Source organism: Euleptes europaea, chromosome 1, assembly GCF_029931775.1.
Source record: "Euleptes europaea isolate rEulEur1 chromosome 1, rEulEur1.hap1, whole genome shotgun sequence".
NCBI classification, from domain to species: Eukaryota; Metazoa; Chordata; class Lepidosauria; order Squamata; family Sphaerodactylidae; genus Euleptes; species Euleptes europaea.
The window spans coordinates 27,474,928-27,502,852 of NC_079312.1; the positions used below are offsets into that span (position 1 = coordinate 27,474,928).

At 45.6% G+C, this 27,925-nt stretch overlaps 1 protein-coding gene across 1 annotated transcript; it reads right to left on the bottom strand.

The window, feature by feature from the left end:
- Positions 1-466: 466 nt before the first annotated feature.
- Positions 467-16,221, bottom strand: LOC130488415 (E3 ubiquitin-protein ligase TRIM39-like). Its single transcript, XM_056862085.1, has 7 exons — positions 15,802-16,221; positions 14,054-14,149; positions 8,983-9,213; positions 8,256-8,278; positions 6,081-6,199; positions 1,833-1,862; positions 467-984 (listed from the first exon to the last, which is right to left on the bottom strand). Exons 1-7 carry the CDS (start codon positions 16,219-16,221, stop codon positions 467-469), a joined length of 1,437 nt encoding a protein of 478 aa, XP_056718063.1.
- Positions 16,222-27,925: the final 11,704 nt, after the last annotated feature.

Below are 27,925 nucleotides of genomic sequence, written 5' to 3' on the forward strand. Positions count from 1 at the left end.
CCCTCTATGTTTTTCACCATGAATAAAATCTAGGGCTTGGGCTGTGGTTGACTCTTCCTGAGGATTTGCCTTGATTGCTTGTTACCTTCCTGTTCAATAAACTCAGACCTGCACAAGAGCCCATTTCTGTGTATGTGTGTGGGGGTTTGGGGAGGAGTCACAAGTGTGTAAGATCTCAGATTCCACATGCAGGAAAGGACTCGATCACTATTTTCATGACAGGCTGCACTTTTAGCCAAATATCCTTCTGAGGGCTTTCCATGATCCCATGATCCTATTTCTGACAGCATCAGATCATCACATCCTGGATTTCACCTTCTAAATCTGTCATCCTAAATGTCACATTTTTTTCTTCAAAACTAAGTAATCTAAAAAAAGCACACTTAAATCATTTTTTGTGTTCAGCTTGATCCCTTGGATCTCAGCATCTGCCACTCTGAACAATGGCAGAGCACTAGCCTGTCTTTTAAGAATACAAGTTCAGGACAGTTGATGAATCAACAATCCGGAAAAAAGGGAAAATTTTCTCTCCTTCAAAATCAACTGATGGAAAAGTGAAGAGACGGGTCCTATCTTCAGCATCATAAAAATGAACTATCCCCGCATCATAGTTCAAAGAAACCTGAATCTCTGTTGGCTCCTCCTCTACTTCCAGCAGGGTAGGAGGTGAGGTCAGGGCTTTGTACTGGTCACCGTAACGCCCAATTGCCCAGATTCCCTCATCAGGTTCAAGATCAATTTCCTCCACCCGCTCCACAGATTCTCTGGCCACTCCCACAGCCCAATAATCTCCATCCCCTACATCCACTGTCCAGTAATGTTTTCCTGAAGTGAATCCCTCCCACCCAAGAACACCGCGAACACGCTGAAATCGCTTTGGGTTGTAGGGAAATTGCTGACGGACATCTCCCCATGATACAGACTTCCAATCTGGAGACACAACGTATCGGGGATGGGCTGTTTCTGGATCCAGCAACACATTTTCTGAAACAGAGTAAGCAAGACTAAAAATGGTTATCCCATTCTTTTAATTGAACCAACTGCTTCGTAAAGGAAGGTATCAAGCGGGGAATTAGCTGAGGCAATCACACTATGACCTCAACATGTTCTGCACAGGTCCACACAATTCCTCCTCACACACTATCAAATGGTGAATTTTATTATTGGTGCCATTTTATATTGCCTGGGCAGAGTGCCAGTATGTGGACTGGGTTCAGATCATTATTGTAGTGGGTGCTGGGTCTCTTCTGATGGGTTCAGAAGGTGGAGGGGAGGCAGATTCAGGTTACTCCTTGCCAACTGACTGACTGGTTGAACTCTGAGCTCCTCCATCACAGGCATGCAAGCACCTTCCGTTTAACCATAAGCACAGCCTTTCTTCAGTCTTGAAAACATCTCCATTTAAGCACACTGGGAGCATATCCTCCCTTTAGAAACAGAAACCAAACTGCAGCTCTTTCCCTAAAGCAGAGTTCATCCTAGCTTTCCTCAGCCTCCTCACTACAGAAGATGTTTCACAAAACCTTCATTTCCATCCTGCCCTTCCTCCAAGGAGATCAGAGTGGGGTCCCCTTGTTGTCTTCACAAGCTTGTGAGGTGGGCTAAGATGAGAGAGTGACTGACTCAAAGGTCACCCAGCTAGCTTGTTGGTAGAACTGGGATCTGAATCTGGATGCTCAGATCCTAGTCTAGAACAATTATTGTGCACTGTCTCTTACATAACATAGGGTATCCCTGCGAATTTGGCTCTCAGAAACTCAAATGAATACCAACTTGATATGTACGAACAGGAAAGACTCTTGGGGATATAGGCATCAGGGACAAAGGCTTACCTTTGATCCATTTTGGTCTCAACATGTTCTCTAGAAAAAGAGGAAGAGAGAAAAAGGTAAAGCTTCCATTGCACAATAACGGAACTGATTTCCATCTGCATACAACTTGTCCCATTTTAATATGTTCATGAATACTTTTAATGTAAAACTTCCATTGATTCCTTCCATTTTAACTCTGGGGATGGAGAAAGAAACAGATAATTCTCCAAGAATTCATTGGTCCCCAGAGATAATTAATAAGATGCTTCAATTATTTAAAACTGGAAAATTATTTGAGTACAAAAATACCATAATTCGCTCAAAGGATCCCAGGGAAGTTGTTAAATCTTACGAAAATTTAATTACATGTATAGTTGATTCAGCAAAACAGCAATACAAGGGGCAGACTGTATTAAGAAAAATTTTCACTAATACCTGGTTTGATAAGGAATGCAGAGCTTTAAAAATTCACATATGTGACATCTACCATCAGTATTGGAACTCTAGAAATGCCCAATTACAGATAGAATATTGCTTGGGAAACCAAGGACTTTGAGCAGAGCTGCAGAGATGCTCCCCCTCCCCACCATTCAGCTGTTTGGTGGCAGGCGGGGGCTTTCTCTTTAGCTCTGCCTCATCTCTGCAGCTTCCCTGGCCACCTTAGCAGTACCAGCGTTCTCTGCAGTTCTGCCCGACATCCCTGCTTCCCAAGCAGCTTTGCCCGGGAGAAAAGGCAGAGAAGGCTGACACAGTTGGGGTGGCCAGGGAAGAAGCAAAGATGCGGCAGAACAAAAAGGAAAGCCTGCACTTCCTCCAAACAGCTGAGCGGTGGTGAGGTGTGTATGCGAAACTGGCTGCAGACTGAAGGAGGGGGCAGGAAAAGCCTCACCCCGGCACTTCCCTTATACGTAAGTGATGTCATCACGTAGATGATGAGGACATGCCCCTCTCTTTCCCACTAACTTCCTCCCACCAACCAGGTGAGTGTGGGCAGGCAAAGACAACAAAGAGCAGTAGATTGCCCGCCATAACCGGGCAATTGGGAACCCTACCGTGCTGTCTGGCCGACGCAGGAGGTCTCTGCACAGAGAGGGAGAGAGAGAGAGAAAGAGGACAAAGAGAAGATCAGGCCCCGTCAACCGCTGAAACCAGAAGCTTCTATTGCCCCCTAGAAGAGACCTCCAAGGAGGCCTTCTTTGCCTCTGGGGAGGACACAAATTGGCGGGGCAGAAGCACAGCCATACGTCTGAATGCGCCCACACCCCTTCCGGGCCGAGGATGCAGGAAGCTCCAGACCAGTTCACATCTCAATGCTATTCAGGTTCTGGAATTCGATTACGCGAAAATACAAAATACATCAGAAGAAGTATCGCCCTCATTCAGAGATACGTCCACCAAAATCTGTGCGGAAATACTTGGATCTGAGCGCAGCTGAGATCTGTGGGTACCACCTGCTTTGTCCGTTATATCTCTTATAGGTATGCAGAGGAAAAAACCTGGAGGAAAGTATGATGTGAACCAGGACGGGGCTGGCTTCGTGGTCCCAGGCAAATCTGGCAGCTGACCCCCACCAATCCAGAGAATGCCGGACAGACCCCCCTACCAATCCAGAGAAAGTCAAAGCTCCCATTTTTCAGGGTTTACTCTATCTTCCCTTTCTGGTCTCTGGTGGAATTCACCTTCTGATCTTTTTTTCCGCCACCTGGATTACTTCAACTGAATATTCATAGGAAATAAATTCAGCGTTGTTCTTCTATGGACGTCTACCCACCTCCGGGCTAAAGACCCCCCAGAATTTATTTCTGGCCACTCTCGCTCTGGCCAAGGGTTGTTGGGATGCCACAGAAAATACTGTTTAAACCTCAGACCCTTGGTCCTTATCGCCTAGTCATACGGAGGAAGCCGGGAAGGTGAAAGGCGCTTCAGTTCCACAGCAAAAGGGCTTCTTTATGAAAACCCAGGCTAAAGTGAACCCTCAGAAATTGGGGGAAAGTTGCAAAAACCCAAGATTCAAAAGAGTTAAAGTGTGACTAGCCCAAGGTCACCCAGCTGGGTTCATGTGGAGGAGTGGGGGAACAAATCCAGTTCCAGATTAGCTTCAGGCGCTCATGTGGAGGAGTGGGGGAATCAAACCCGGTTCTCCAGATCAGAGTCCACCGCTCCAAACCACCACTCTTAAGCACTACACCATGCTGCGGCTCTCACGACTCAGCCTCTCGCAGGACGAAGCCCCCAGCCACCCACCTCCAATAAGGCTACGCAATCTAAAAAATAATTACAGATAACACCTCCCCCACAGACTCAAGAAGTAGCCCAGGCACATAACCACACAAGGACACCAAGGAACCCCTGAGAACACATCTGACCCAGCAGTTGGGGTGGGGGGAGAATCCTTCTACACCCCAAACACGGTAATTAAATCCTGAACAGATACCAGCCACCCCCAAACCTTCTGGAGTGCAACTAGACGGGTTAAAATTAAATCAAAAGAGTTTCCATCTAGACATTAGGAAGAATTTTCTAACAGAGCGGTTCCTCAGTGGAACAGGCTTCCTCAGGAGGTGGTAAGCGTTCCTTCCCTGGAGGTTTTTAAGCAGAGGCTAGATGACCATCTGTCAGCAATGCTGATTCTATGATATTAGGCATTTCATGAGAGGGAGGGCATCTTTGCCATCTTCTGGGCACTAGGGGTATGTGGGGGGGGGGGAGGTAGTTGTGAATTTCCTGCATTGTGCAGGGAGTTGGTCTGGATGACCCTGGTGGTCCCTTCCAACTCTACGATTCTATGATTGTAAACCCACCCCAGTGCGCTGCCTCTCCATTACACTATTATAAAGCTTCCAAATCCCCCCCTCAATACCAAGCAGAAATTCCTCTCTGCTTTTAGAACAGAATGCCTGCCCATTGGGAGAACCTCCCCAGAGGAATCCCTGCAAGTTACAGGTTTTTAAAAAGAGTTTCAGAGGGATCCGAGGAAAGATCATGCATGGCTGTTGGGTTCCCACAACTTACAAACATGTTGAACAAGTACTGGAATGGGCTGGGGACCCCCGGCACGCTGGCATCATAGGGCTGCACCGTGTTGCTGTACCCAGGGGACAGTGTGGGGTTGAGGAAGGGCTGCTGAGCCGTGGGGTGAGTCTGCGTCTTTTTCTGCTGGGCAGGGGCCAGGGTAGTAGCGGGTACTGGCGAGGCAGAATCACCACAGCCAAATTTTGCAACATCACCTGGAGGGGGGCAGTGGAGACAAAAAGCGGCATGCAAGAATGAGTCAGGAATAAGATAAAACAGGACCAGTGCAGAATTTATGGCAACGGTGGTACCCCTCCGGTGCATTCCAACCAAGACGGGAATCCAACGCCGAAGCCCGCTGGCACCATTGCCCGTCTCCTCGCTCTCCATCGCCAAACCCACAAAAGTTCCTCCCCCGCCCAAAAAAAAACCACACGTAGTGCCAGAACAGGCCCCAGAAAGCTCGTGTCTGCCTCTAGCCCTAAAAAACATTTTCAGGTCAGACCTGGGAACATTACCTAGATTTTCTCTTAATTTTTTTAGTTCCTGTACAGCCTTTTTGTTGCATGGGGGAATCAGAGCTCTACAATATGTATTAAATAAATAGCCCCTTCTCTCCCACACAACTATAAAATGTAAATATTTAAACAACTGTTCCACAACGTAAGAAAAGCCCTGCTGGATCAGCCCAAGGCCCATCAAGTCCAACAGTCTGTTCACACAGTGGCCAACCAGGTGCCTCTAGGATGCCCCCAAACAAGACGTCTGCAGCAGCACTCTCCTGCCTATGTTTCAAAGCACCTAATATAATAGGCATGCTCCGGAGAGAATAGGTAGGCATCCTGACTAGTATTCATTTTGACTAGTAGCCATGGATAGCCCTCTCCTCCATGAACATGTCCGCTCTCCTTTTAAAGCCTTCCAAGAGCGCCAGTTGGATCTTAGGAGTCAAAAGAGATACACAAAGAAACAACATTTTCCCAGCAGCTGGCTGAAGAAAACTTGGAACACTTTCACATACACGGAGGCCGCGCTTTCACTGGACAGAGAACAGTTTAACTATAATTAAAGCCGATCTATAGAGGCAGAATAGAAATGGGACCATGGTCCAGCGGAACGTGTGTGACGGCACCAAAGTCGCCCAACAAACTTCCATGGTAGAATGGGAATTCAGATCTGAGTCTTCCATATCCTAGTCCAACACTATGCCACGCTGGCTCTCACCGTTGGTCCCAGCAATCAGCTATAGTGTTTTACCTCTGCATTCCCTGGAAGAACTATGCTGAGAGGTCCTCTCTTGACAGAATAGATTGAGCCTTTTCTTCATATCTGAAGTATCAGGATCAGCTGGACACTGAAATTTGCTCTTGTTGCATCTGCAGGGAGAACACCAAAGAGAGAAAGCTGTCACATAACCGAGTCTGTTCCTATGAGGACCTAACTTAGGCTTTTCAGCCAAACTGGCTCTCAAAGATGCTTAGAGAAATTTTAAAAACCAACACTAACAACATCAGCATTCAATATAAATGTTCCTTCAGGAGATTCTCAGCTGAGCTGATTTCATGAATTGTGAAAGGGAACCTGACTCCTTCTGTTCTTCCCTCTAAAGGCCCCGTTGATGGCAACTGGAAGCTGGAGGAAGGGGAGCTTTCAGCTGGGGCTTGACTTGTGTGATGCAGAACGGTTTGGAAAAGAAAGTGAACAGATCAAGACACGACCCTACCTTACTAGATGAAAACCAGGACTCTTCAAACATGATCACCCCACCTTGAGGGACAAGTTAGGCTTTCATTTGATGAACAGCTTAAATATACATTTTGTACTAATGTCCATAATGCTGAATTACAACTGAATTACAACTGCTGAATTACAACTAATAATGAAGCTCAAGACAATGCATTCTCTTGGACTTAATAGAGATCTGGGATTCCTGTCTCATTACCAATGCTAATTTTTCCATGCCTACTACCCCTCTGCATATCACACCTAATCCAATCACGCCTGCTAATGTCATTTACTTGCTTTTGACATTTACATTGCCATTGTGCGTCTAATTCACCCTTCTCTACTTAAGGATAGATGGAATCAAATTCTATCTGTATCTGAAGAAGTGAGCTGTAGCTCACAAAAGCTTATACCCTGCCAGAAATTTTGTTAGTCTTTAAGGAGCTACCGGACTCTTGTTCTTTTCTATTATGTACTAATGTTGTCTTGGGCCATTTCCACACAGGTTATCTGCCCCATGTTCAATGACATTGGGAAGTGGGTTTTTTCCCTTTATCCACAAAGTACTGTGGTTCATTTGTGCACTTCCTAGTGCTTCCCTGGCTATTCTCCGATCGTTCTCAAACCTGCTTTCCTCCAAAGTTTTGGGAAAGACCACAGTAAAGCCAGAATGCCTGCTTAGTGGGTTGGAAAGTTTGGATTCTCTTACCCACCTAGCAGCCATTTCCCCTGATCCTGCCACCACAGTGGCCTAGTTGCAAACCTCCATGTGGGGCCTGGAGATCTCCTGAAATTACAACTGATCTTCGGATGACAAAGAGCAGTTTCCCAGGAAGAAATGGCTGCTTTGGACTCTGACATTAGACCCTGATAATCTTTGGAGAGCCAGCATGGTGTAGTGGTTAGGAGCGGCACACTCTAATCTGGTGAACTGGGTTTTTCTATTTTTCAAATGTCCCCCCTTCCTATATTTTCCCTATCCCTTTGCTCCATTTTAAAAATCAAACATTATTTTTTTAAAAATGGGAAAAGCTCCAGTGGTCCAAGGGACCCGGGATGGCTACTGCTGGGGGACTGGGGCAGGGAAACCACAAGGAAACCAGCCATGTGTCATTGCCCCGTGCTATATTGGCAGCCACACCAGCAATGGGGAAACCATGCAAGCCAGTTCCCATGTGGAAAACACCCCGGTGCTGCTTTTAAAAGAGCAAAGCAGCTTGAGGAGGGGGCATGGTAGAACACAGAAGTCACAGGAGCGGTGCAAACTAAACACACACACCCAAATCCTCCACATTAAAAAAAAATCACATAGTGTTCGAAGCTATAGAATTTAGTACTGAATTTGAACAGTTTATGTACCTTTTACTATACTTAGTGTCTTTGTTGAATTATATTAAACAAAAGGATTGTTGTTGGACTATTGGACGTTATGATACAGGGGAAACTAAAGTCGGCTTGCATGGGCACAGAAACGTTGCATTTTATTTTTGTACTTATTTTGAATTCCCCAGTCCCTATTCTTTTCCTTCTGTATCCCTGTATTCTTTATTTATATATAATCACATCCTTTATAGACATTCATCTGGAATTACTCAGGGAGGAAAGCCACTGCAAGGAGCAATTGTGAGCAGGGAAAATGACACCAGGGAAGCAGTCTGAGTGATTTGAAGCAATTACAAAAAAAAAAAAAAAAAAAATCCCACATACCTGACCATCGTGCTTTTAATATTCTAGAATGGAGAAAGAAAAAAGATTTAGACAGGTTTCACATGGACTATTCAAAGTGATTCTGACCTTAAATTTTATGCATACAGCATTCTTGTTTATATTGAAGTAAGAACCATAATTTTTGCAACAGGTATTGTCAGAGTTACAGTGTGCATGAGTTTAGAGATTGTCTCCTGCTTGTTCCTCCTTTTCTACGTAGAAGGTCCTCAATTCCATCTTCAGCATATCCATTTAAAGGTATTAAGGTAACAGAAGTGCTGTGGCTCAGTGGAAGAGCATCTGCTTGGCATGCAGAAGGTCCCAGGTTCAATCCCCGGAATCTCCAGTTAAAGGGACTAGGCGAGTAGGTGATGTGAAAGACCTCTACCTAAGACCCTGGAAAACCACTGCCAGTCTGAGTAGACAATACTGACTTTGATGGACTGACTTTGATGGACTGACTTTGATGGACCCTTCTACTGAAGGGTCTGATTCAGTAGAAGGCAGCTTCATGTGTTCAAAGGACCATTATCTCCTGGACAGCTGCGGCCAGTCAGAGGAAGCAATCTTGAATGATGGACTGGTTTTGAGGCAGTTTCATATGGCCAAATACTTACTTCCTGAATACAGAGCAGTGTTAAAGCAATCAGGCTGCAAAAGAGAGCCTTTCTGACAAGCATAACTGAAGGTACAGCATCTGCCCACACATTATAGACTGGGTTCTTACCTGCAGGAATTCATTTGCAGGTTGCTTTTCCTTCTTTTCCACATCACCAATCAGATCAGTGATGTAAGATATTTCATCCACAAACTTGCTGGCATAATCATCTCTTTTCCTCTCAATCTCCTTTTGCAGGTCTCTCAGCTTGGACAGCTGGAGTTCCTCTTCTTCTTTCAAAACCTTCTGCTTCTGTTGGAATTCAGACACAATCTCTTGGCTCTTGGCTTGTATCTCCTTCTGAAAGGGGTAGACATTAATAGAGACAGTTGGTTTAGGGGCATGCACAGCCAACATACTGCAGCCCTGTTCTGTCAAATACCTGGAATAAAATCAACTTGAACTGATTTAGCTTATATCCAGGTCACTTGAGAAAAATGTCGAAAAAAAATTAGATGCATGCACGAGTCATAACAAAATCAGTCACCTGGGTCACAGCCATAGACATTGCAGCTGAAGGGGGTGAGATGCCAATGTTATCAACTGGTTTAGCTGAGACCATTTGTCCATCTAGTAGAATACTGTCTACTGTGAGATAGTACAGTGGCTCTCCAAGAAGGAGGGGAGGGATTTGGAACACCAGCCAGCTGGCCCAAAGGGCAAGAACCTGAGACTTGTGTACTGGAGCTTTGAGGAAGATCTGCCCTACACTTGAAAGCATTGCCCCTCCACCCCCTTAACCAATTTGTTTATACTGTATTTTGGTATTGTAAGCCACTTTGGGTCCCCATTGGCAAGAAAAGTAGCATACAAATGCATAAATAAATAGAATAATTTTGAGGCAGGTATCTTTCCTTAAGATCTTTTTTTTAAGTGACTTGGAAAACAACAGGGTTGGAGATGTGGCAGCAGCAACATTTTCTGCTGCAACAGTACTACTAAAGATGACCTTTAAAGAATGGATGCCTTTCACGTGTGTGTATGTGATCCAAAACATGGATTTGAAGAGTCATCAGAACTTGATCACAGTGAACATTTATCAGAGAGTTGTTAAATGGAACAAAGGGGAAAGTTGAAAAGACAGTGTTGATGGGTAGAAAGGAATTGTCTTTTAATTTGTGTTTTCCCTCAAATGATTTCCTCAAGCCATCCACACCCTTCTCTAAAAAGACTTTGAACCCTCTTGATGATTGCAATTTAAAAAGTCTACAGGGCAGGACAATCTTCTGGGCATGGAGTAGGGGTCACTGGGGGTGTGGGGGGGAGGTAGTTGTGAATTTCCTGCATTGTGCAGGGGGTTGGACTAGATGACCCTGATGGTCCCTTCCAACTCTATGATTCTATGAGGACAAGGAATAAAGAAAAGAAAGCAATACATTCAGATTTGATCCTTGTTGAAACCTGGAATTTTTAAAAAGTATTCTTCAAGGGTGCTGCCCAGAATTTGATAAAATATGTGCAGCTACAGAACCCAAAATCACAATTTGCGTCTCTTGTGGCATGTTGCAAAGCCCAAACAATTTGTCTCATTCCCCACCTTCCACTCCCCTCCTTGATAATGCCAAAAAAATGAGACCAGCCTTCCCTTTCCCTTCTGGCTGCAATAATAACAAAACATCAAAAGAGGAAAAGTGTTCTACTTCATAAAGACGTACTTCAACAATGCAAAAAAGACTTGAAAGAATTTTTTGACATTAATAATACCTCAGATGTATCAAGTGCTACGATCAAGTGAAAAGCCTTCATGAGGGGTAAACTGATTGCTATAAATGTTAAGATGAGAAAGCAAAGAATGGAAAAGAAGAAGAATCTTTTGGACATGGTGAAGAATTTGGAAGATCAGCACATCATCAAAAACCCAAAGAAGACTATATTAAAGGATTCGAATAGCCCTTCCCCCATCTGTTCCTTGTTCAACCACACGGGTCGTTGTTCTCTGGTACTATAAGGACAAACAACAGAACAATGATCCGGTCCAAGTGGATACGTGGAAGCCACTTTTTCCAAAATGTAGCAATAAGAATGCTGGTAGGCATGAACACATCTCACCAGTTCTGAAAGAGTTACACTGGCAGCCAAGCTGCTTCCCAGAACAATTTGAAGAGCTAATTATCACCTTTAACACTCTAACAGCCCCATCCCAATGGGGTGGAGGGTGAGGGGTGGGGTAGTCCTGCTGGGGATTGCTTAGCCACACCGCCTCCAGAGCAGCTTGCTGCCAGGCGCAGCGAGACGAAAATGCACTGTTTGAGAAAACCCCATGAAACTGTCCATAGTTTCACGGGGCTATGCCTGCCTTTTTGCAGGCGTAACCCAGCCCCTGCAAAAAAAGGGGCGTACCTGGCCTGAAAGGGGTTAGGGAGCTGACTAAAGTCAGCTACGCCTCCCCCCCCCCCCACAAGAACACCCCCTTTGACGCCGGCTCAAGTCTCTGTCTGGAAAACGCTGCCGGTGAGAATGCGCCAACGCCTGGGACTTGCGCTGTGGCTGCTATAGAGGGGGGCCTCTATGGCGTTGTAGCCTCCTGAGGTCCATCCCCTACTAAACCCCACCTTCCCCAGGTTCCACCCCCAAATTTCCAGGAATTACCCAACCTGGAGGTTTTAAAACTATATATATTATTAATTTTTCAAACAGAAAACCACCACCCAAACAAACAACAACATAAAACTTTAAAAATACAAACCTAGAAACAATATAACCCCCTCCAAAAAAAAACAACCCACATAAAATTGAATCAGATTATTGACAGAGGGCTTAGTATTAAACATGTTTTTCAGTTTATTTTACAATTACAGATAAGAGAGGAATTCATTAATGGCATTGGTGTTTTTTTTAATCTTTATATATTTTGTACTTAATTTCATAATCAGAGGAAGGGTTTAAATAGATGTTGAATAACTTTCTGATTCATGTATGAAATAAAATCATGCCATGTTTCATAGAAATCTGATATTTTGGCTTTTCCGTTTGACTACTCTAAGTTGATGTGTCAATTTTTCTGCCACAGCTATTTGCCACTGTTTGGAATACCAAGAATGTAATGTTAAAAAGTTCTGCAGTTTTCCAACATTTTGCTATTGCCATCAACATAAACACTATTAATTCCTTGGATGCCGCTTTTCTATTTTGTTCCCCCCAGACAGAGCCAATGCTGTTGTCGCATGGATGATTTGATGCATAATATTTATAATTTCTATAAATATTTTTCCCAAAACTGTGACACCTCAGGGCATGACCACCACATGTGGATATATTCACCTTGCTGGTTGCAATTGCTCCAACATTTGGTATTATTTGTTTTACTTATTCTTGCAAGACACACTGGAGCAATACACCATTGGTGTAGTAGTTTCAAAGAATTATCCCTGTTGGTACAGTTTTCCTTGTTTGAGTCATCCATCATTTATTCCACATATTTTGTTCTATTTGTATTCCAATATCATCTTCCCATGTTGTTTTCAATCCATTTGACATATTTGCATCTATTTCAATTAAATGAGAATACACTGTGGAAATTATTCCTTTTGCGCTATTCATATGTTCCATTAGGATCTCTTCACATTTCATCATCTTCCTGGTCATACCCCCATCTTGGAGTTGGCCACCCTAGCTGCAATCAGAAAAGAGGAGGGTAGACCCTAGAGCAGGAGTGTCAAACCCCAGGTCTTGCGCAGCCGCCCCTGAGGGAAGGGAGCCCGACAGCAGCCTCAACTGGCCCCGCGCGCTCCTCCAGCCCTGGCGCAGACCCGCCTTGGCCGCACCAGCAGCGGCCGCCCAGAGCACGCCCCCAGCCTCGCCCACTTATTCAAGGGAGGCTTTGCCTTGGGCTTGCTGCTCTCCGGATGCACATTTTCCCCCATCTGAATTCTCAAAACTCTGCACGGGGGCGGATTTTGGGAGTTTGGAGAATCTGGATGGGGAAAATGTGCATCTGGAGAGCAGCAAACCCAAGGCAAAGCCTCCCATGCATAAGTGGCCCTCGCCTCGCCTCTCATTGAAGGAGCGCCGCCACTGCTATGTACAAGCGCTGCAAGGCGGACCCGGGAGATGTGGGGTTGATGGGAATTAATACCCTTGTCAGAGGAAATGGATCGTTGAATATTAATGGTATGAGCGGCAGAAGCTATGTTATTATATGTAGCCACATCTTCACATAGTAAGATCTAAAATACAATGGCCTGGCTTCTTCTTGCTAAACAAAGAAGCTCCTAATATGCAAATACTTTTACAACTGTCCTGTTTAACCAATAGCTAGTTGACACATACTGTAGGTCACATCACCTTGTGATCTGGTCAGCTTGGTTACAAACAATTTAACCCTTGACTGTCTGAAATACAATGAAACTTGCTACCTAAGACCCAACAGGGGTACTGGAGGGGAGCGGTTGGCTGGGGGCATCCAGGGCGGCGGGTGAGTGGCCAGCTCGGCCCCGGCACCTATTGGACGGGGCTGCCTGATTTCCACCCCAGCGTTCGCCCGCCTGCCTTTCTTTCTTTCCTTCCTTCTTCCTATCTTCCTTCTTTCTTTCCTTCCTTCCTATCTTCCTTCTTTTCTTCTTTCTTTCTTTCCTTTCTTCTTTCTCTCTTTCTTTCCTTCCCTCTTTCTTTCTTTCCTTCAAATGAGACTTGAATGGGTTGGGGGGGGGGGGAGAATAGCAGCATAGATTGGCTGGATGGGAGCTGTTTAGGGGCATGGCAGAGAGTTATGGAACTTTCATAACTTTCCCAAATGTTCACTACCTTGGGAGCAGAATGATGAGAGGTGCCCCCGCAGTGTTGAAATGAATGTCGCATTTATTTATTTATATGCCTATTTATATGTTTATTTTATTGGATATACATGGCCCAGCCCAACCAAGTGAAATTTATGTCATATCCGGCCCTCTGAACAAATGGGTTCGACACCCCTGCCCTAGAGGCAAGCATTTCTGCCATTGCAGTGGGAATTTGGAAGCCCCACCCCATCGCCATCTGCCTGGCACTAACTGTGTCTAGCACCAGGTACAAACTTCCTTTTCCCCACCCCTTTCCCCTGAGCACATGGTTGCTCCAATTCCAATACAGCTCTTACTGTCACTGGCCTAGGTTATTTGATGAATGGGTTTCTCTAAAAGGTATCTTGGAAGCCTTTGCTTACCAATAACTCCTGGCTTGGCTTTACTCCATTTGATTTAGCTGACTGAATCTGGTTTCTTTCTTCCTTCAGATTTTCTAGATCTTTCCACAGCTTCTTCTAAGGAAAAAAAAAGTGTTATGTTTTTAAGTGTCTGTCATCTTACGATTGGGGTCCTCGTTCTTATTAAACCTGCAGGCAAGCTTGGAATTTTGAGAAACGATATCGGCATATTTCCAGCCTAAGGGGAATTTATCTCTGTAGTCTGGAGATCAGTTGTAATGCTGGGAGTGACAACATGTAAAATGTGTGGCTAGTTAGCAGTTTGGACATAGATTAGACTGATCTAGTTGACAGCTAGTGTCATGTGACTGAGCCAGCCTGAACCGGCTTGAGTGGCCTGAAAAGGGAATTTCCAGGATGACTCACAGTGACAGCAAATGTATGTGATTGGTCAACTGTATGGCTGTAAATATATATGTCCATGAAATACCTGCATATATGTGGTGGAGGAAGTATTGATGTATGGCGGAGCATTTTGTTGGAGAAAACTGCATCCTGGACTGTGTAAATACTGTAAATAAATTGTACATAGCTGTACTGGTGTGGACTGAATTGCTGCCAGGTATACTCCTGCATTCCAGATCAGCTGCACGAGTCAGGATTATGGTTCGACCTGGAGGTTGGCAATCCTATATGTAACACCCTTCTTCCCTAGTTCTGAACAGAGGAGGAAGGAAACTGCAGGTAAAATAAGAGGGATAGAGATTATCAGGCACAGTCATAGAGTAAGCCAAAATAGGAATATACCTAGGATTGCAAACAGGTATGGAGAAAAGGGGTCCTGTTATTTTAAACAGACACTTAATAGGATGAAGTTATTTACCTCCATGCCATAAAAAGCTCCAACTACATACTAAACCCATATTTGAAGGGCAAGGAAATTTATCTTCGGCTCGTTTGGAGCTCAAGTTATGCCCGTTATATGCCTGTTTAGTTCCTTGCCTTTAGAAGGCTTGGACTCACTTTAGGATTGCATCATTACAGTTCGAGGAGGCATGTTCACGCCCACGCTGAGCTTTTCAGTGCAACAACGCAGGCTACAGAAATCACGGATCCCAATGTTATGTCTCTGTCTTATTGTATTAATATTCAATCACAATAAAACAGTTGGAAGCTGAAGATTCAAAGCAGATTGTTTTATTGGCCAATGTATAATATGCTGGTGAAAATTGCCTAAAGCGCAGAGCAATTTCCACCCACATCAAAGGATTATAAGCATGTATATAGACTTTGATAATGGGTGGTTACAGAGGCGTAATACACACGTAAGGTTCAATTACCCAATAAACCTTTGTGGACGTATAAGCAGTTATTTGCATATCCAATAGAAAATGCTCTTCAAGGCGTTCCCTAATGGTTAATGAGATACATTCCAGGATGACATTTCTTGTCTTAAATCACAGCTCCAGGCTTAATTAAGAAACCTGACTGTACCATCCAAACACACATCAGAAATAATGATCTCACCTGCAGCTGTGTGCGAAAACACTTCTGCAGGTCAAGCTGACCCAGTAGTAAATGTCTCTTGACCAAAGAATTGTATTTTACCCATCATGCATAGTGATTCTGGATCTGTACATAAGAATATATATGTATGTGTGTTATGCTATATGAATATGCATATATGTGACAGCATATATGCTTACCCTATAAACTAAAGTAATAGGGCACTACACCAAGAGATCCTGAATACTAAAGTAAACCACTACCTTGTAATGTGCGGCAGCTTCTTCTGTGGGAACCACAGCATGACTTCGGTGAACTTGGGATCTCTCGCACACCTGGCACAGGAGGCTTTCGTCGGTTTTGCAGAAGAGAGTCAGGGGTTTCTGGTGTGCCTTGCACATGCTCTCCGTTTCCGAGCTGTTGTCCAGCTGCAAACTGAGCTGCTTGGCTGTTTCCACAATATTCTTCAGTTGTCTGTTCGGTTTGAGATTCTTCCAGGAAAAGAGATGCCTGCATTCTGGGCAGGAGGCGCTGCAACCGGATCCTCTGCAGTTCTCGGTGATGCAGCCCCTGCAGAAATTGTGCCCGCACTCGACGATCATCACGGGATCCTCAAAGTAATCCAGACAGATGGAACAAGTAACTTCATCCTGAAGTTTTTTTGCGGGGCTTGCAGCGGCCATGATGTTTTCTGCAGGCTGGAGGGAAAATGAGTTTCACTTTCCTGTTTCCAGCAATGGGAGGTTCCCTTTTTTTTGTCCCACCTACCAGTCATCTAGGCAACACAGCTGCAAGAATTAAAGGTACAGGAACAGACAGACTGCCTATATAACAAACAAGGCTGAGATGATAAACGGAGCTGCTGGAGAAATGATTAGAGACACATAGAAACATAGAGTTGGAAGGGGCCTCTATGGTCATCTAGTAGTCCAACCCCCTGCACAATGCAGGAAATTCACCATTACCTCCCCCCGCACACACACACCCAGTGCCTTCTATGCCCAGTAGGGTTGCCAGCTCTGGGTTGGGAAATACCTGGAGATTTGGGGGGTGGAGCCTGAGGAGGGTGGGGTTTGGGGAGGGACTTCAATGGGGTGCAATGCCAAAGAGTCCACCTGCCAAAGCGGCCGTTTTCTCCAGGGGAACTGATCTCTCTGTCGCCTGGAGATCAGTTGTAATAGCAGGAGAACTCCAGCCACCACCTGGAGGTTAAACTGGAGAAAGAAGGAACCTATGCTGAAAGTAGTGGTAACTGCAAAGAGGCAGCACGTGGCTCAAAATAATAAACATCGATATCAAAAAACAACAATTGTGTTTGTCTTTGTAAGAGTCCCAACCTAACTGGGCTAACTTCGCCAAATCACTTGCTCAGACTTTGATGCAGAAACAAAGGATTTATTGAAGGCTTCAGCTACTAAGACAGACACGAGTTTAAAGTTGCAAGTGAGCTAGCTTATCGGGGTTGCAAAATATATCTACTACAGGGCACTGGGGTTCACACTTGTGTTATGGGAAGTTACAAGATAGATTGGTGCAATACAAAACATCAAACGGGTCCCAGCGAGACAGTTAGGACTATCAGATCTTCAAGGCCGTATTCGGCCCGAGGGAGTGCTTGCAGGAAGCGCAGCAGGGGAGGGCACCTGGGAAAGACAGACCAGGCGCCGGGTACCAGGGAGGCATGGGGAGGTGTGAACTGCTTTTACGAGTTCAAAGGGACAGAGATGCGGGAGGGGAAAGAGGGGAAGGGGAGTCAGACACACAAGACCCTCACATTCTGCCCCCCTTAAGGCCCCCCTCCCACAGGATCGGGAGGCCGAGGCTTATCGGGATAAGCGCAGTGGAATTCGTGCACTAGTCGGGGGGCCACCATGTGGGGGGCTGCCACCCATTCATCATGAGCAGGGCCCAGATGTTTCCATCGGACAAAATAGAACAGCTTCCCTTTCTTCCATCTGGAATCCAATACTTTAGACACTTCCAAATGTGTATCCCCGCCCACCACAGTAGGCACTTCGGGTTTGGGAGGGGAGTGGAACTGGGGGGCAGGTACGTAGGGCTTGAGGAGACTGATATGAAAAACGGGATGAACGCCCCTAAGGGTCTTCTGGGAACGTGAGTGTCCGTTTGACCCAGTCAATCGAGGGGTTATGCCCCTGTAACCAATTCTTCCCGAGGACTATGGGGGCAACTATGGGGGCAATGGTAAAATACAGTCGTTCCCAATGTTCCCCCACAGCCATAACCACCGCAGTAGTACGGTGCGTAACGGGCCCCCTTTTAAAGTCACTACCATCCATTTGGGAAAAGCGGAGGGGACCCGGGAGCCGTTTGCGTCGCACGCACAACTTTTTGGCTGCTTCCTCGCTAATCAAGGTGCGGGCGCACCCAGAATCGACTAAGGCGGGGAATTCTAATACCGGGCCCCCTTTGGGTAAAGAGAGGTGGGCCTGAATGTACACATTGTCCTCTTGGGCGCTTACCATCGGTGGAGCTCCTTGCACAACGATTGGAGCGGTCTGCTGAGGAGCCCCCCTTACAGCAGACCGACGGCGTTTTTTGCCGGCACTTCCCACTCTTCCTCCTCGCTGGACGAAGGAGACGGGGTAGTTGTAATCCGTGACTCGGCCGAGTCAAAGGTAGCATTTGTAATCCGAGATCCCGATGGATCAGTCGAGGAGGAGGCTCTGTCTTGGGGACGCGCGTGTAGCGCGGAGGGCATGCTCTGCCGTCCCGGCGCTCCGCTCCGGCGCCGGGGTTGACTCTCCGTCGGGGTTTTCACTGGTTCGGTCGGGGTCGGACGAGGAGGGGCTGGTCGCCCGGAACGGGACGGGCACTGTGAGGCAAAGTGACCCTTGCCTCCACAAACCAAACACACTCCAGTCTCGAAACGCTTGCGACGCTTGGCTGTCGAGGGGCCGCCAGTGCTCAAGAGCCGGGAGTCCCTACCTCCGGGCTTGTCTCCCCGGGACCTGGGGTCTCGCCCGATGCGTTGTTTAGACAGGGTCAGGAGCTGCTTCCGATTCTCAATGTCGGCGGCATGGCGGACCCAACCTTCCACGTCGGGGGGGTTGCCTTGCATGAAGGCCCAATGTTGTAGATCTGGGTTCAGACCCTCCCTGAAGCACTGTACTCGAGTGGCTTCGCTCCAATCCAAGATCCTGCTGGAAAGGGACTGGAATTCACTCGCATACTGCGCCACCGATTTAGTCCCTTGGCGCAGTTGCATTAGGGTAGCCTTGGCCCGTTCCCCCAGGTTCGGGTCCTCGAACCGGTTTCGGAGCGCGACCATGAACTCGTCAAGGCTCCTTAGCACGGGGGAGCGGAGCTCGTACTGTAACACCATCCAAGCCGCAGCTTCGCCTTGCAGGAGAGAGGCGACATATTGGACCTGGGACTCCTCGGAAGTAAAGGTCTGGCCCTGCTCCCGCATAAAAATGTCCACTTGGACCATAAAGAAGGTCAACTGGTCCCCCGAACCATCATACGTGATCTTCAGGTCACGGCGGGTCGGAGCACTGGGGGGAGCGGGGGGAGCCGCCGGTGTCCCATCCGGGGGGTTGCCGGGGGGAGGCTGTACCTTCAGCGCGTCCATGGCGGTAGCCATCTCACCCATTACCGTCTGCATGGCGTCCATCCGCTCCAGCAAGGCTTGGCGTTCCTCCTGCCATTGCCTCCGTTCCTCGTCCATCAGAGCTTCCCTACGCGCGGGGTCGTCCTCGAGTCCCGTGCTGGGAAAAGCCATCCGGCGTGACTTCGCCTCGGTCCGGGAGAGCGACCATCCCTTAGGAGAGTCTAGCCAAGAGTTAAAGGTGTTTTTGGGCTTCGTACCCAAGCCCGGTCCCTGGTGGGGGGCACCGGGCACCTTTCGCTTGGCACCCTCCTCCTTGGGGTCAGGCTTCTCCGGAACCTCGGGTTTCTCCGGTGAACCCGGGGAAGAAGGGGTGTCCTCCTCGCCTGGCATTACTGTCCCGAAAGGTACAGATGCAGAACGAAAAGGCAGTGACTTGCAACTTAATGTAAGAGTCCCAACCTAACTGGGCTAACTTCGCCAAATCACTTGCTCAGACTTTGATGCAGAAACAAAGGATTTATTGAAGGCTTCAATATCGGGGTTGCAAAATATATCTACTACAGGGCACTGGGGTTCACACTTGTGTTATGGGAAGTTACAAGATAGATTGGTGCAATACAAAACATCAAACGGGTCCCAGCGAGACAGTTAGGACTATCAGATCTTCAAGGCCGTATTCGGCCCGAGGGAGTGCTTGCAGGAAGCGCAGCAGGGGAGGGCACCTGGGAAAGACAGACCAGGCGCCGGGTACCAGGGAGGCATGGGGAGGTGTGAACTGCTTTTACGAGTTCAAAGGGACAGAGATGCGGGAGGGGAAAGAGGGGAAGGGGAGTCAGACACACAAGACCCTCACAGTCTTACTGTCAAATGTATTGAAAATAGACCACCAAAACAAATGAAAAGTGTGTCAAAAACACACACACAATAGCCTCGCAGGGCTGGCCTCGCAGGGCTTAAGGCAGTGCCAATAGGCTGAAAATATAGCAAAGCCGAACAGCTAAACAAAAATAAAGCCTCCCGGGCTGAATATAAACCAAAAAAGATATGGTTATAAGCAATACAAAACAATAGTGGTATTGCAATCACAATAGTAACAAAACAAAACAACAATGCGGTCCAAGGTGGGTCCGTTGCGAAGACACATTTCGAATCTTCTTCAGTTTGCCAACCCAACCACTTTTAGAGAAGGAATTAGAACTTAGTAGAATAGTTCATCACATGTATAACCCCATCTGATACTACAAGATGTTAAGGTTTTTAATGAAAATTTTCAATCCGGCCTCCGGCTTTCCTATATTTTCAGCCTATTGGCACTGCCTTAAGCCCTGCGAGGCTAGCCCTGCGAGGCTATTGTGTGTGTTTTTTGACACACTTTTCATTTGTTTTGGTGGTCTATTTTCAATACATTTGACAGTAAGACAAACACAATTGTTGTTTTTTGATATTGATGTTTATTATTTTGAGCCACGTGCTGCCTCTTTGTACAGTTACCACCTGGAGGTTGGCAACCCTAGCCCAGAGGAAGGCAAAAAAAAAAAAAAAACCTTCCAGGATCCCAGGCCAATCTGGCCTGGAGGAAAATTCCTTCCTGACCTTCTGACTATTATTAACAGATTGTTAGTTAACTTGGAAATAAACAGGAGTCTATTAGCACTTCAAAGATTTACAACTTAACACAACCCCCCCCCCCCAAACCCCACAGTCTTTTGTAGGCTGGAACCCTCTTCTCCAAATGCAATGAGTGGATCTTCACTGTGCTGTCATTTTATATTGGAGGTTGTCCGGGATAGGGCGGCCGCACCCCTGCACTCATCTGCTCCAGAAGAGATGTCGGCAAGGGGCAGCCTTGCCCCGCCCCTACTGGGGCAGGCAGCCCTGCCAAAGGCAGCAGGAATGGAGCAAGGATGGGGCGACGCAGCAAGCAACACCAGCAGCCTCAAAGTCTTGCAGCCTCAGGCGACAGGCTGCACCTAGGAAGACGCCAGACCAAGCAGCCAGCAGCAGCTGGGACCCCCTGGGTCCTGGGCAGGCAGGCAGGGGAGGGAGGAGCAGGAGAAGGCAGGGCCTGATCAACACTATGGGTCATGTGATGTTCAGGCGCATTTTGAGTTAAACTGTAGTTAAACTGCTGGTTTTGTTAGGAGAAGACTTACTTCGCTTCAATTCTTCTTCAAGTTATGAGCCAAAATAGGCAACAAGAGAAGAAAATGAGTTGTAGTTAGGAGTTGTTATTTTATATCCCAAGTTTACCCTCCCTTTAATATAGTAAACTTATATGTTTTGTAAGGAAACCAATGTGTCTGGAATCTTTGGTGCTATTCACACAGCCCAAATAATGAATGCACTTTCAGTTTCAGTCCACTTTCACTGCACCTTAACGATCGTTTGCAAGTGGATTTTGCCAGTTCACACAGTAAAATCCACCTTCAAAGCGCATTGAAAGCGGATTGAAAGTGCATTATTTGGGCTGTGGGAATAGGGTGTGTGTTTAATCTATGATCCACAAGATCACGATCTTTCGCAATCAGTCTCAACAGTTCTGAGGCGGACGTGGCAAATCCTGGCTCTTGACAGGGTGCGATTAACTCCTATGTCTACCGTCAAGAGCCTGCGTGTGATCCTTGATGCCTCCTTATCTCCACAATTTTGGAGAATGCTGATAAGGAGGACCTGGGTCCCCCACTCCTCCACATGAAGCCTGCTGAGTGACCCTGGGCCAGTCACAGTTCCCTCTGAACTCTTTCAGCCCTCACGGAAACAGGCAATGGCAAACCACCTCCAAACATCTCTTGCCTTGAAAACTGTACAGGGTCGCCATAAATCATCTGTGAGTTGACAGTACACACCCCAGTCATGGATAACGCCAAGCAGGGTTGCCAATTAGGTGTGTATAATGGGATGGGCTGCTTGCTGGGTGTGGTGCTAGTGTGGTGCAGTGGTTAGAGTTCCGGATAGGGTCGACGAGGCTAGAGTTCAAATGTCTCATTACTGCTTGCTGAGTCAGTAACTATCTCTCAATCTATCTTCCCTTGCAGGGCTCAGGGGTGGGGGTGGGGAACAACCCACTTCTGCCATCCTGAGTTCCTTGGAGGAAAGATGCAATAGAAAGAATGCATAATTATAGGATGGGGGAGACTTGTTTGAGCAGTAGTGTGTGTGAAAAGGATCTTGGGGTCTTAGTAGACCAAACACTGAACATGAGTCAGCAGTGTGATGCTGTAACTAAAAAGGCAAATGCAGTCTTGGGCTGCATCAACAGAAGTATAGTGTCCAGATCACTCGAAGTGATGGTATCGCTTTACTCTGCTCTGGTTAGACCTCAACTAGAGTCCTGTGTTCAGTTTTGGGCACCACAATTTAAGAAAGATGTAGACAAGCTGGAACGTGTCCAGAGAAGGGCAACAAAGATGGTGAGGGGTCTGGAGACCAAGTCCAATGAGGAAAGGTTGAAGGAGCTGGGTATGTTTAGCCTGAAGAGGAGAAGACTGAGAAGGGATATGATAACCATCTTCAAGTACTTGAAGGGCTGTCATATAGAGGAGGGTGCTGAGTTGTTTTCTGTTGCTCAAGAAGGTCGGACCAGAACCAACGGGTTGAAATTAAATCAAAAGAGTTTCTGTCTAGACATTAGGAAGAATTTTCTAACAGAGCGGTTCCTCAGTGGAACAGGCTTCCTCGGGAGGTGGTAAGCTCTCCTTCCCTTGAGGTTTTTAAGAAGAGGTTAGATGGCCATCTGTCAGCAATGCTGATTCTGTGACCTTAGGCAGATGATGAAAGGGAGGGCATCTTGGCCATCTTCTGGTCACTAGGGGTGTGGAGGGGGGAGGTAGTTGTGAATTTCCTGCATTGTGCAGGAGGTTGGACTTGATGGCCCTGGTGGTCCCTTCCTTCCAACTCTATGATTCTATGAAAGAAATACGCCAGGAGAACAGGAGTTTTCACATCATGGTATTTTCAGCTGCTCAGGTCTTGATGTGAAAGTGTGCGGCATAGGAGAGCAGCAGGTAAACAAAAGTGGACTACTGAAATGTTGAGAATTAAATTAATGGTTTAAAGATGCACCATTTGTATGGTGAGGGCTATTTAATTTTCACAATGATAAAAGGATGGATCTTTATAAGAAGAGCTCTGTTGGATTAGACCAGTGTCCATCTAGCCCAGCATCTTGTCTTATACAGTGTCAAACCAGGAGGTCCAAGAGGGCATAGAGGCCAAGGCCTTCCCCTCATGTTCCCTGCTTTATACAGAATGTGAGATTGATGCAGAAAATGTTCACATCTCATGGTGCAAAATCTGGATTTTAACAAAAATTGCACCAGCTGGGTATTGATTTTCCTTTGCTGGATTTTTCATTTTATAGTATGCACGGGCCGGAGACCAGTGAGAAGGGATCAGCGTCTTTAACCTTTTCACTCACCCTATTTTCATGTCAAAAGTTGGTATCCCAAGCTGCTTTTATCCCCATTGGGAGAAATTGACCAACGTTCATATTTTTGTCTTCCAGCAGGGGTAAAAAAAAATTGGAGGTGGCACTTTTCAGTAGAAAAATGGGGGTGAGTGACAAGGGATTAAAATGGTGCTGCTGCCCAGTCATCCTTCCCCATAAGGTGGGATTGCCATTTCCAGCTTCTGCACAGCAACCCTGGACTTCTTTGGTGGCCTCCCATCCAAGTATGAACTGGGTCAGATCCTGCTTAGGTTCCGAGATCTGATGAGATTGGGTTAGCCTGGGCCATCGTAGTGAAGGCTAAAAAAAGTAGCATTCCAGAAAACAGCATTCAATAGTTCAGAGCAAATTTCCTCTCCTCATAATGAATGGTTTTAATTTTAGATAAAATTACAATTTTACTTTTATGAATGTATTCTTAGTATGGTCATTCTTCACCCATATCAAAGACTGAGTTGGCCTGTGCATGCTTAGGTACAAGGATGGTGGCCAGGGGAAGTCTGGAGTTCTGAACGTAAAGAAGACTCTTTAAAGAGGCAAAAAAGGGATGGTTTCCATTCTAGAAGGGCAAAGCTGCAAAAAAGCTTTAACTTCTGAGGAGGTGGATGGAGTAAGAGTGGAGAAGGGAACTCCTTGTTGAGATCTAATAATGTGGGACTAGGGCCAGTTAGGTAAAGTCCACATCCCCTGTGACAGAACAATGGTGCCTGCAAGTCATTTTGTCACAAGGCCGCTAAATTGGCTGAAACTGATGTCCCAGGACTTATCAAGAGATAGTACCATAGGGATGGTTTAACATATTCTGCTTCACAGGATCTTCACAGGGGCTGTGGCTCAGTGGTAGAGCATCTGCTTGGCATGCAGAAGGTCCCAGGTTCAATCCATGGCATCTCCAGTTAAAGGGACTAAGCAAGTAGGTGATGTGCAAGACCTCTGCCTGAGACCCTAGAGAGCCCCTAACCGCCTAGGTAGACAATACGGACTTTGATGGACCAAGGGCCTGATTCAGTATAAGGCAGCTTCATGTGTTCATGTGATCAGGGGTCAATCAAGCCATGGCTGGATGAAGCCTGGGAATTGATGAAAGCTTCTTCGACTGTTCTTAATCACAACATGGTGACCAATCACACACATTCAGCCAACCTACCTTGGAGGGCCAAGAAACAGTGCAGAGGCCAAGGCCTTCCCCTCATGTTACCTGTTGCCTGCTTTATACAGAATCTGAGACTGATGCAGAAAATGTTCACATCTCATGGTTAAGAATCTGGATTTTAGCATTGTACCAGCTGGGTAGATTTAAAGGGTATTGATTTCCCTTTGTCCCAATATTGCTGGATTTTTCATTTCATAGTATACAGGTGCTGGACCTACAATTTGAAGGGGGAAGACCAGTGGGGAGGGGTCAGCTTATTTAACCTTTTCATTCATCCCATGTTCATGTCAAAAGTTGATATCCCAAGCTGCTTTTATCCCCACTGGGGGAAACTGGCCAGTGTTCATATTTTTGTCTTCCAGCAAAGATAAAAACAAATTGGAGGGGGAACTTTTCAGCAGGAAAATGAGATGAGTGGCAAGGGATTAAAATGGTTTTGCTTGCCAGTCATCCTTCCCCTTTAAATTCTAAGCAAACCACTGGGTGAAAGAATTATGATAGAACATATAGTTCTGTCCTGAGTCACTCATAAGACAGATGCTATTATCTGGGACGATTTATGGAGTATTTCAATAAGTTTGGGTTCTTCGTTCATTATCCTGTCTGCTTTTCTTTTTCTAAATGTAAATTTGTGAATTAGCACAACAGAACATATGGTTTCTGAGACCTTGCCTAGAGTCTTAGGGGTAGACTCACTACGTGGAAGCAGGTAACGGCAAACTACTTCTGAACATCTCTTGACTTGAAAACCCCATAAGGGCACCATAAGTTGGCTGCGACTTTATAACACTTTCTACCACTGATATTAAAAAAAAAACTGATCAAGACAACCCAAGGAAAGGATTTTTCTTAAACTGATGGACAAATGAAATGATGGGGGGAAATACAATATTTAATCATAGGTATATTTTATTCTTATACTTGAAAAATAAAGGTTACTAAGCCAGCAAGTAATACAATGATGTTATGAGAAGACTTTGCTACAGCAGGCTACAATACATGCAGTCATTTGAATAAATATGTTGAACAAGCACTCTGTCATTTCCCCCCCTATGATCCCAGGCAAATATCACATCCCATTATCCCAAAATGTTAACATTTAATAATCAGATCAGATTATCTTAGAATTGAATAAATTAGGGTGCCAGTACCCATATTAGAATGAACACTGGCCATGGAATGATTCCTTACAAGTTTATCATATACAGAGGCTATTATAATTCAATTTATACGAAACAAGTATAATGAAATAATATATACATTCAAGAGTTAGAAATGAGACATCTTATTGGAATATCACTATATATCTATCATCCATTTCGCAAGAGAGAATTTAAGAGTTTAATTTAAAAGACAGTGATTTCTCATTTAATTTAAAATATCAAATATATATTTTGACATGTTTTGGCAAGAACAATAATCTCTTCTACTGTTCAGCTTTGGATTTCTTATCCATAAAGAGTCAGGACTGAGAAATGATGGCTAGATTCTTGCCTTGATCACTCATTATAAGCAAACCTCACAAATTTAGCATTCTGAGAACTAAACTATAATAAGCACCCCAAATGAACCAAAACTGGTTTGCATTACTACCTCACAGCTCTCCCAGGGGCCCTCAGATAACTTAGGTTCACCCTATAAGATACACTTACCACTGGAAGTCTTTTCACATGACATATCCATTTAGAAAGCTCACTACAAAAGGAATGATTGTTTTTGCCCCATGGCAATTAGAACATTTCATTATGCTCCCAGGAAAGAGTCTTTTACTATCTGTTGGCCACAAAGCTCTAATTCCAAAGCAGCTGAAAGCATGGAGACCATCTACTCATCTTTGTGTCTATGGTCCTCCTTCAAAATAATGGCTTCTACCACTTCCTTGACATAGTTAGCAATAATTCATGGAATATGGAACCTCTAGAGCTCTGAGAAAGGTGAGAGGGAAAATATCGTGGGACGGAAAGGTTTTTCAAAAAATCTTTTACACCACTGTAATGCTCATCATTGTTTGCAATAGTCAATACTCATAGCAAGTTCTCTTGACGGACTTCACATCACCAGCTAGGAATGCGGTATTCATCAAGAAATTCAGGCCTTGCACCCAAAAGGTGAAAAAAATCCTAATATTAAGTCAATGGTAACGAATCGATCCTGAGCAGCTACTGTGTTTGTTGCAGTAAGAATCATCAGGTGTTCTGTACTAAGTTGAAGACTAACACATATTATTCTAGCATATACATTTGTGGACTGGCATTGTTAGAAAGCCAAACCAACCCAGTTTTCTTAATAATTTCTATTGCCCAAAGTATAGCCACCTTAGTTCCATTAGGCATTTCTCTGTTTCTCTAAGAATCCAAAAAATCCTTTCTCTCCCAAGAAACATTTTGTCAGAGATACAAGCTGCAGCCAGAAGGGAGCAAGACCTTATCTGAAAGCTAAGGTCAGCAGCTAGAAAGAACAGAACCGTTACAGCATGTACACAATAGAACATAGTTTCTGAGCCCCCTAGATAGAGTGATGCACAAGCATCCTATGGGGTACATGCTGCAAGAAGGGTATAAGAAGGGTGGGCACCATTGCTCAGGAGGCTCCACTACGCCCAGATAAAAGGTAAAGGTAGTCCCCCTTTGCAAGCACTGGCTCATCACTGATCCATGGGGTGATGTCACATCCTGATGTTTACTAGGCAGACTAAGTTTATCAATGCCTTCCCCAGACATCTACACTTTAACCCCCAGTTGGGTAAATATCTTGTCGCTCTGTTTATCACCATGAGTATATCTAGGGCTTTGGGCTGTGGTTGACTCTTCCTGAGGATTTGCCTTGATTGCTTGTTACCTGCCTGTTCAATAAACTCAGACTTGCACAAGAGCCCATTTCTGTGTATGTGTGTGGGGATTGGGGAGGAGTCACAAGTGTGTAAGATCTCAGATTCCACATGCAGGGAAGGACTCAATCACTATTTTCATGACAGGCTGCACTATTAACCAATTATCCCTTCCTGAGGGCTTTCCAGAAGGAAGGCTAGTTCCCATTTCTGAGAGATCATCCCATGCTAGATTTCTCCTAAATCTGTCATCCTAAATGCCACATTTTTTCTTCAAAACTAAGTAATATAAAAAGAATACCATTAAATCAATTTTCATGTTTAGCTCGATCCCCTGGATCTCAGCATCTGCCACTCTCAACCATGGCAGAGCACTAAACTGTCTT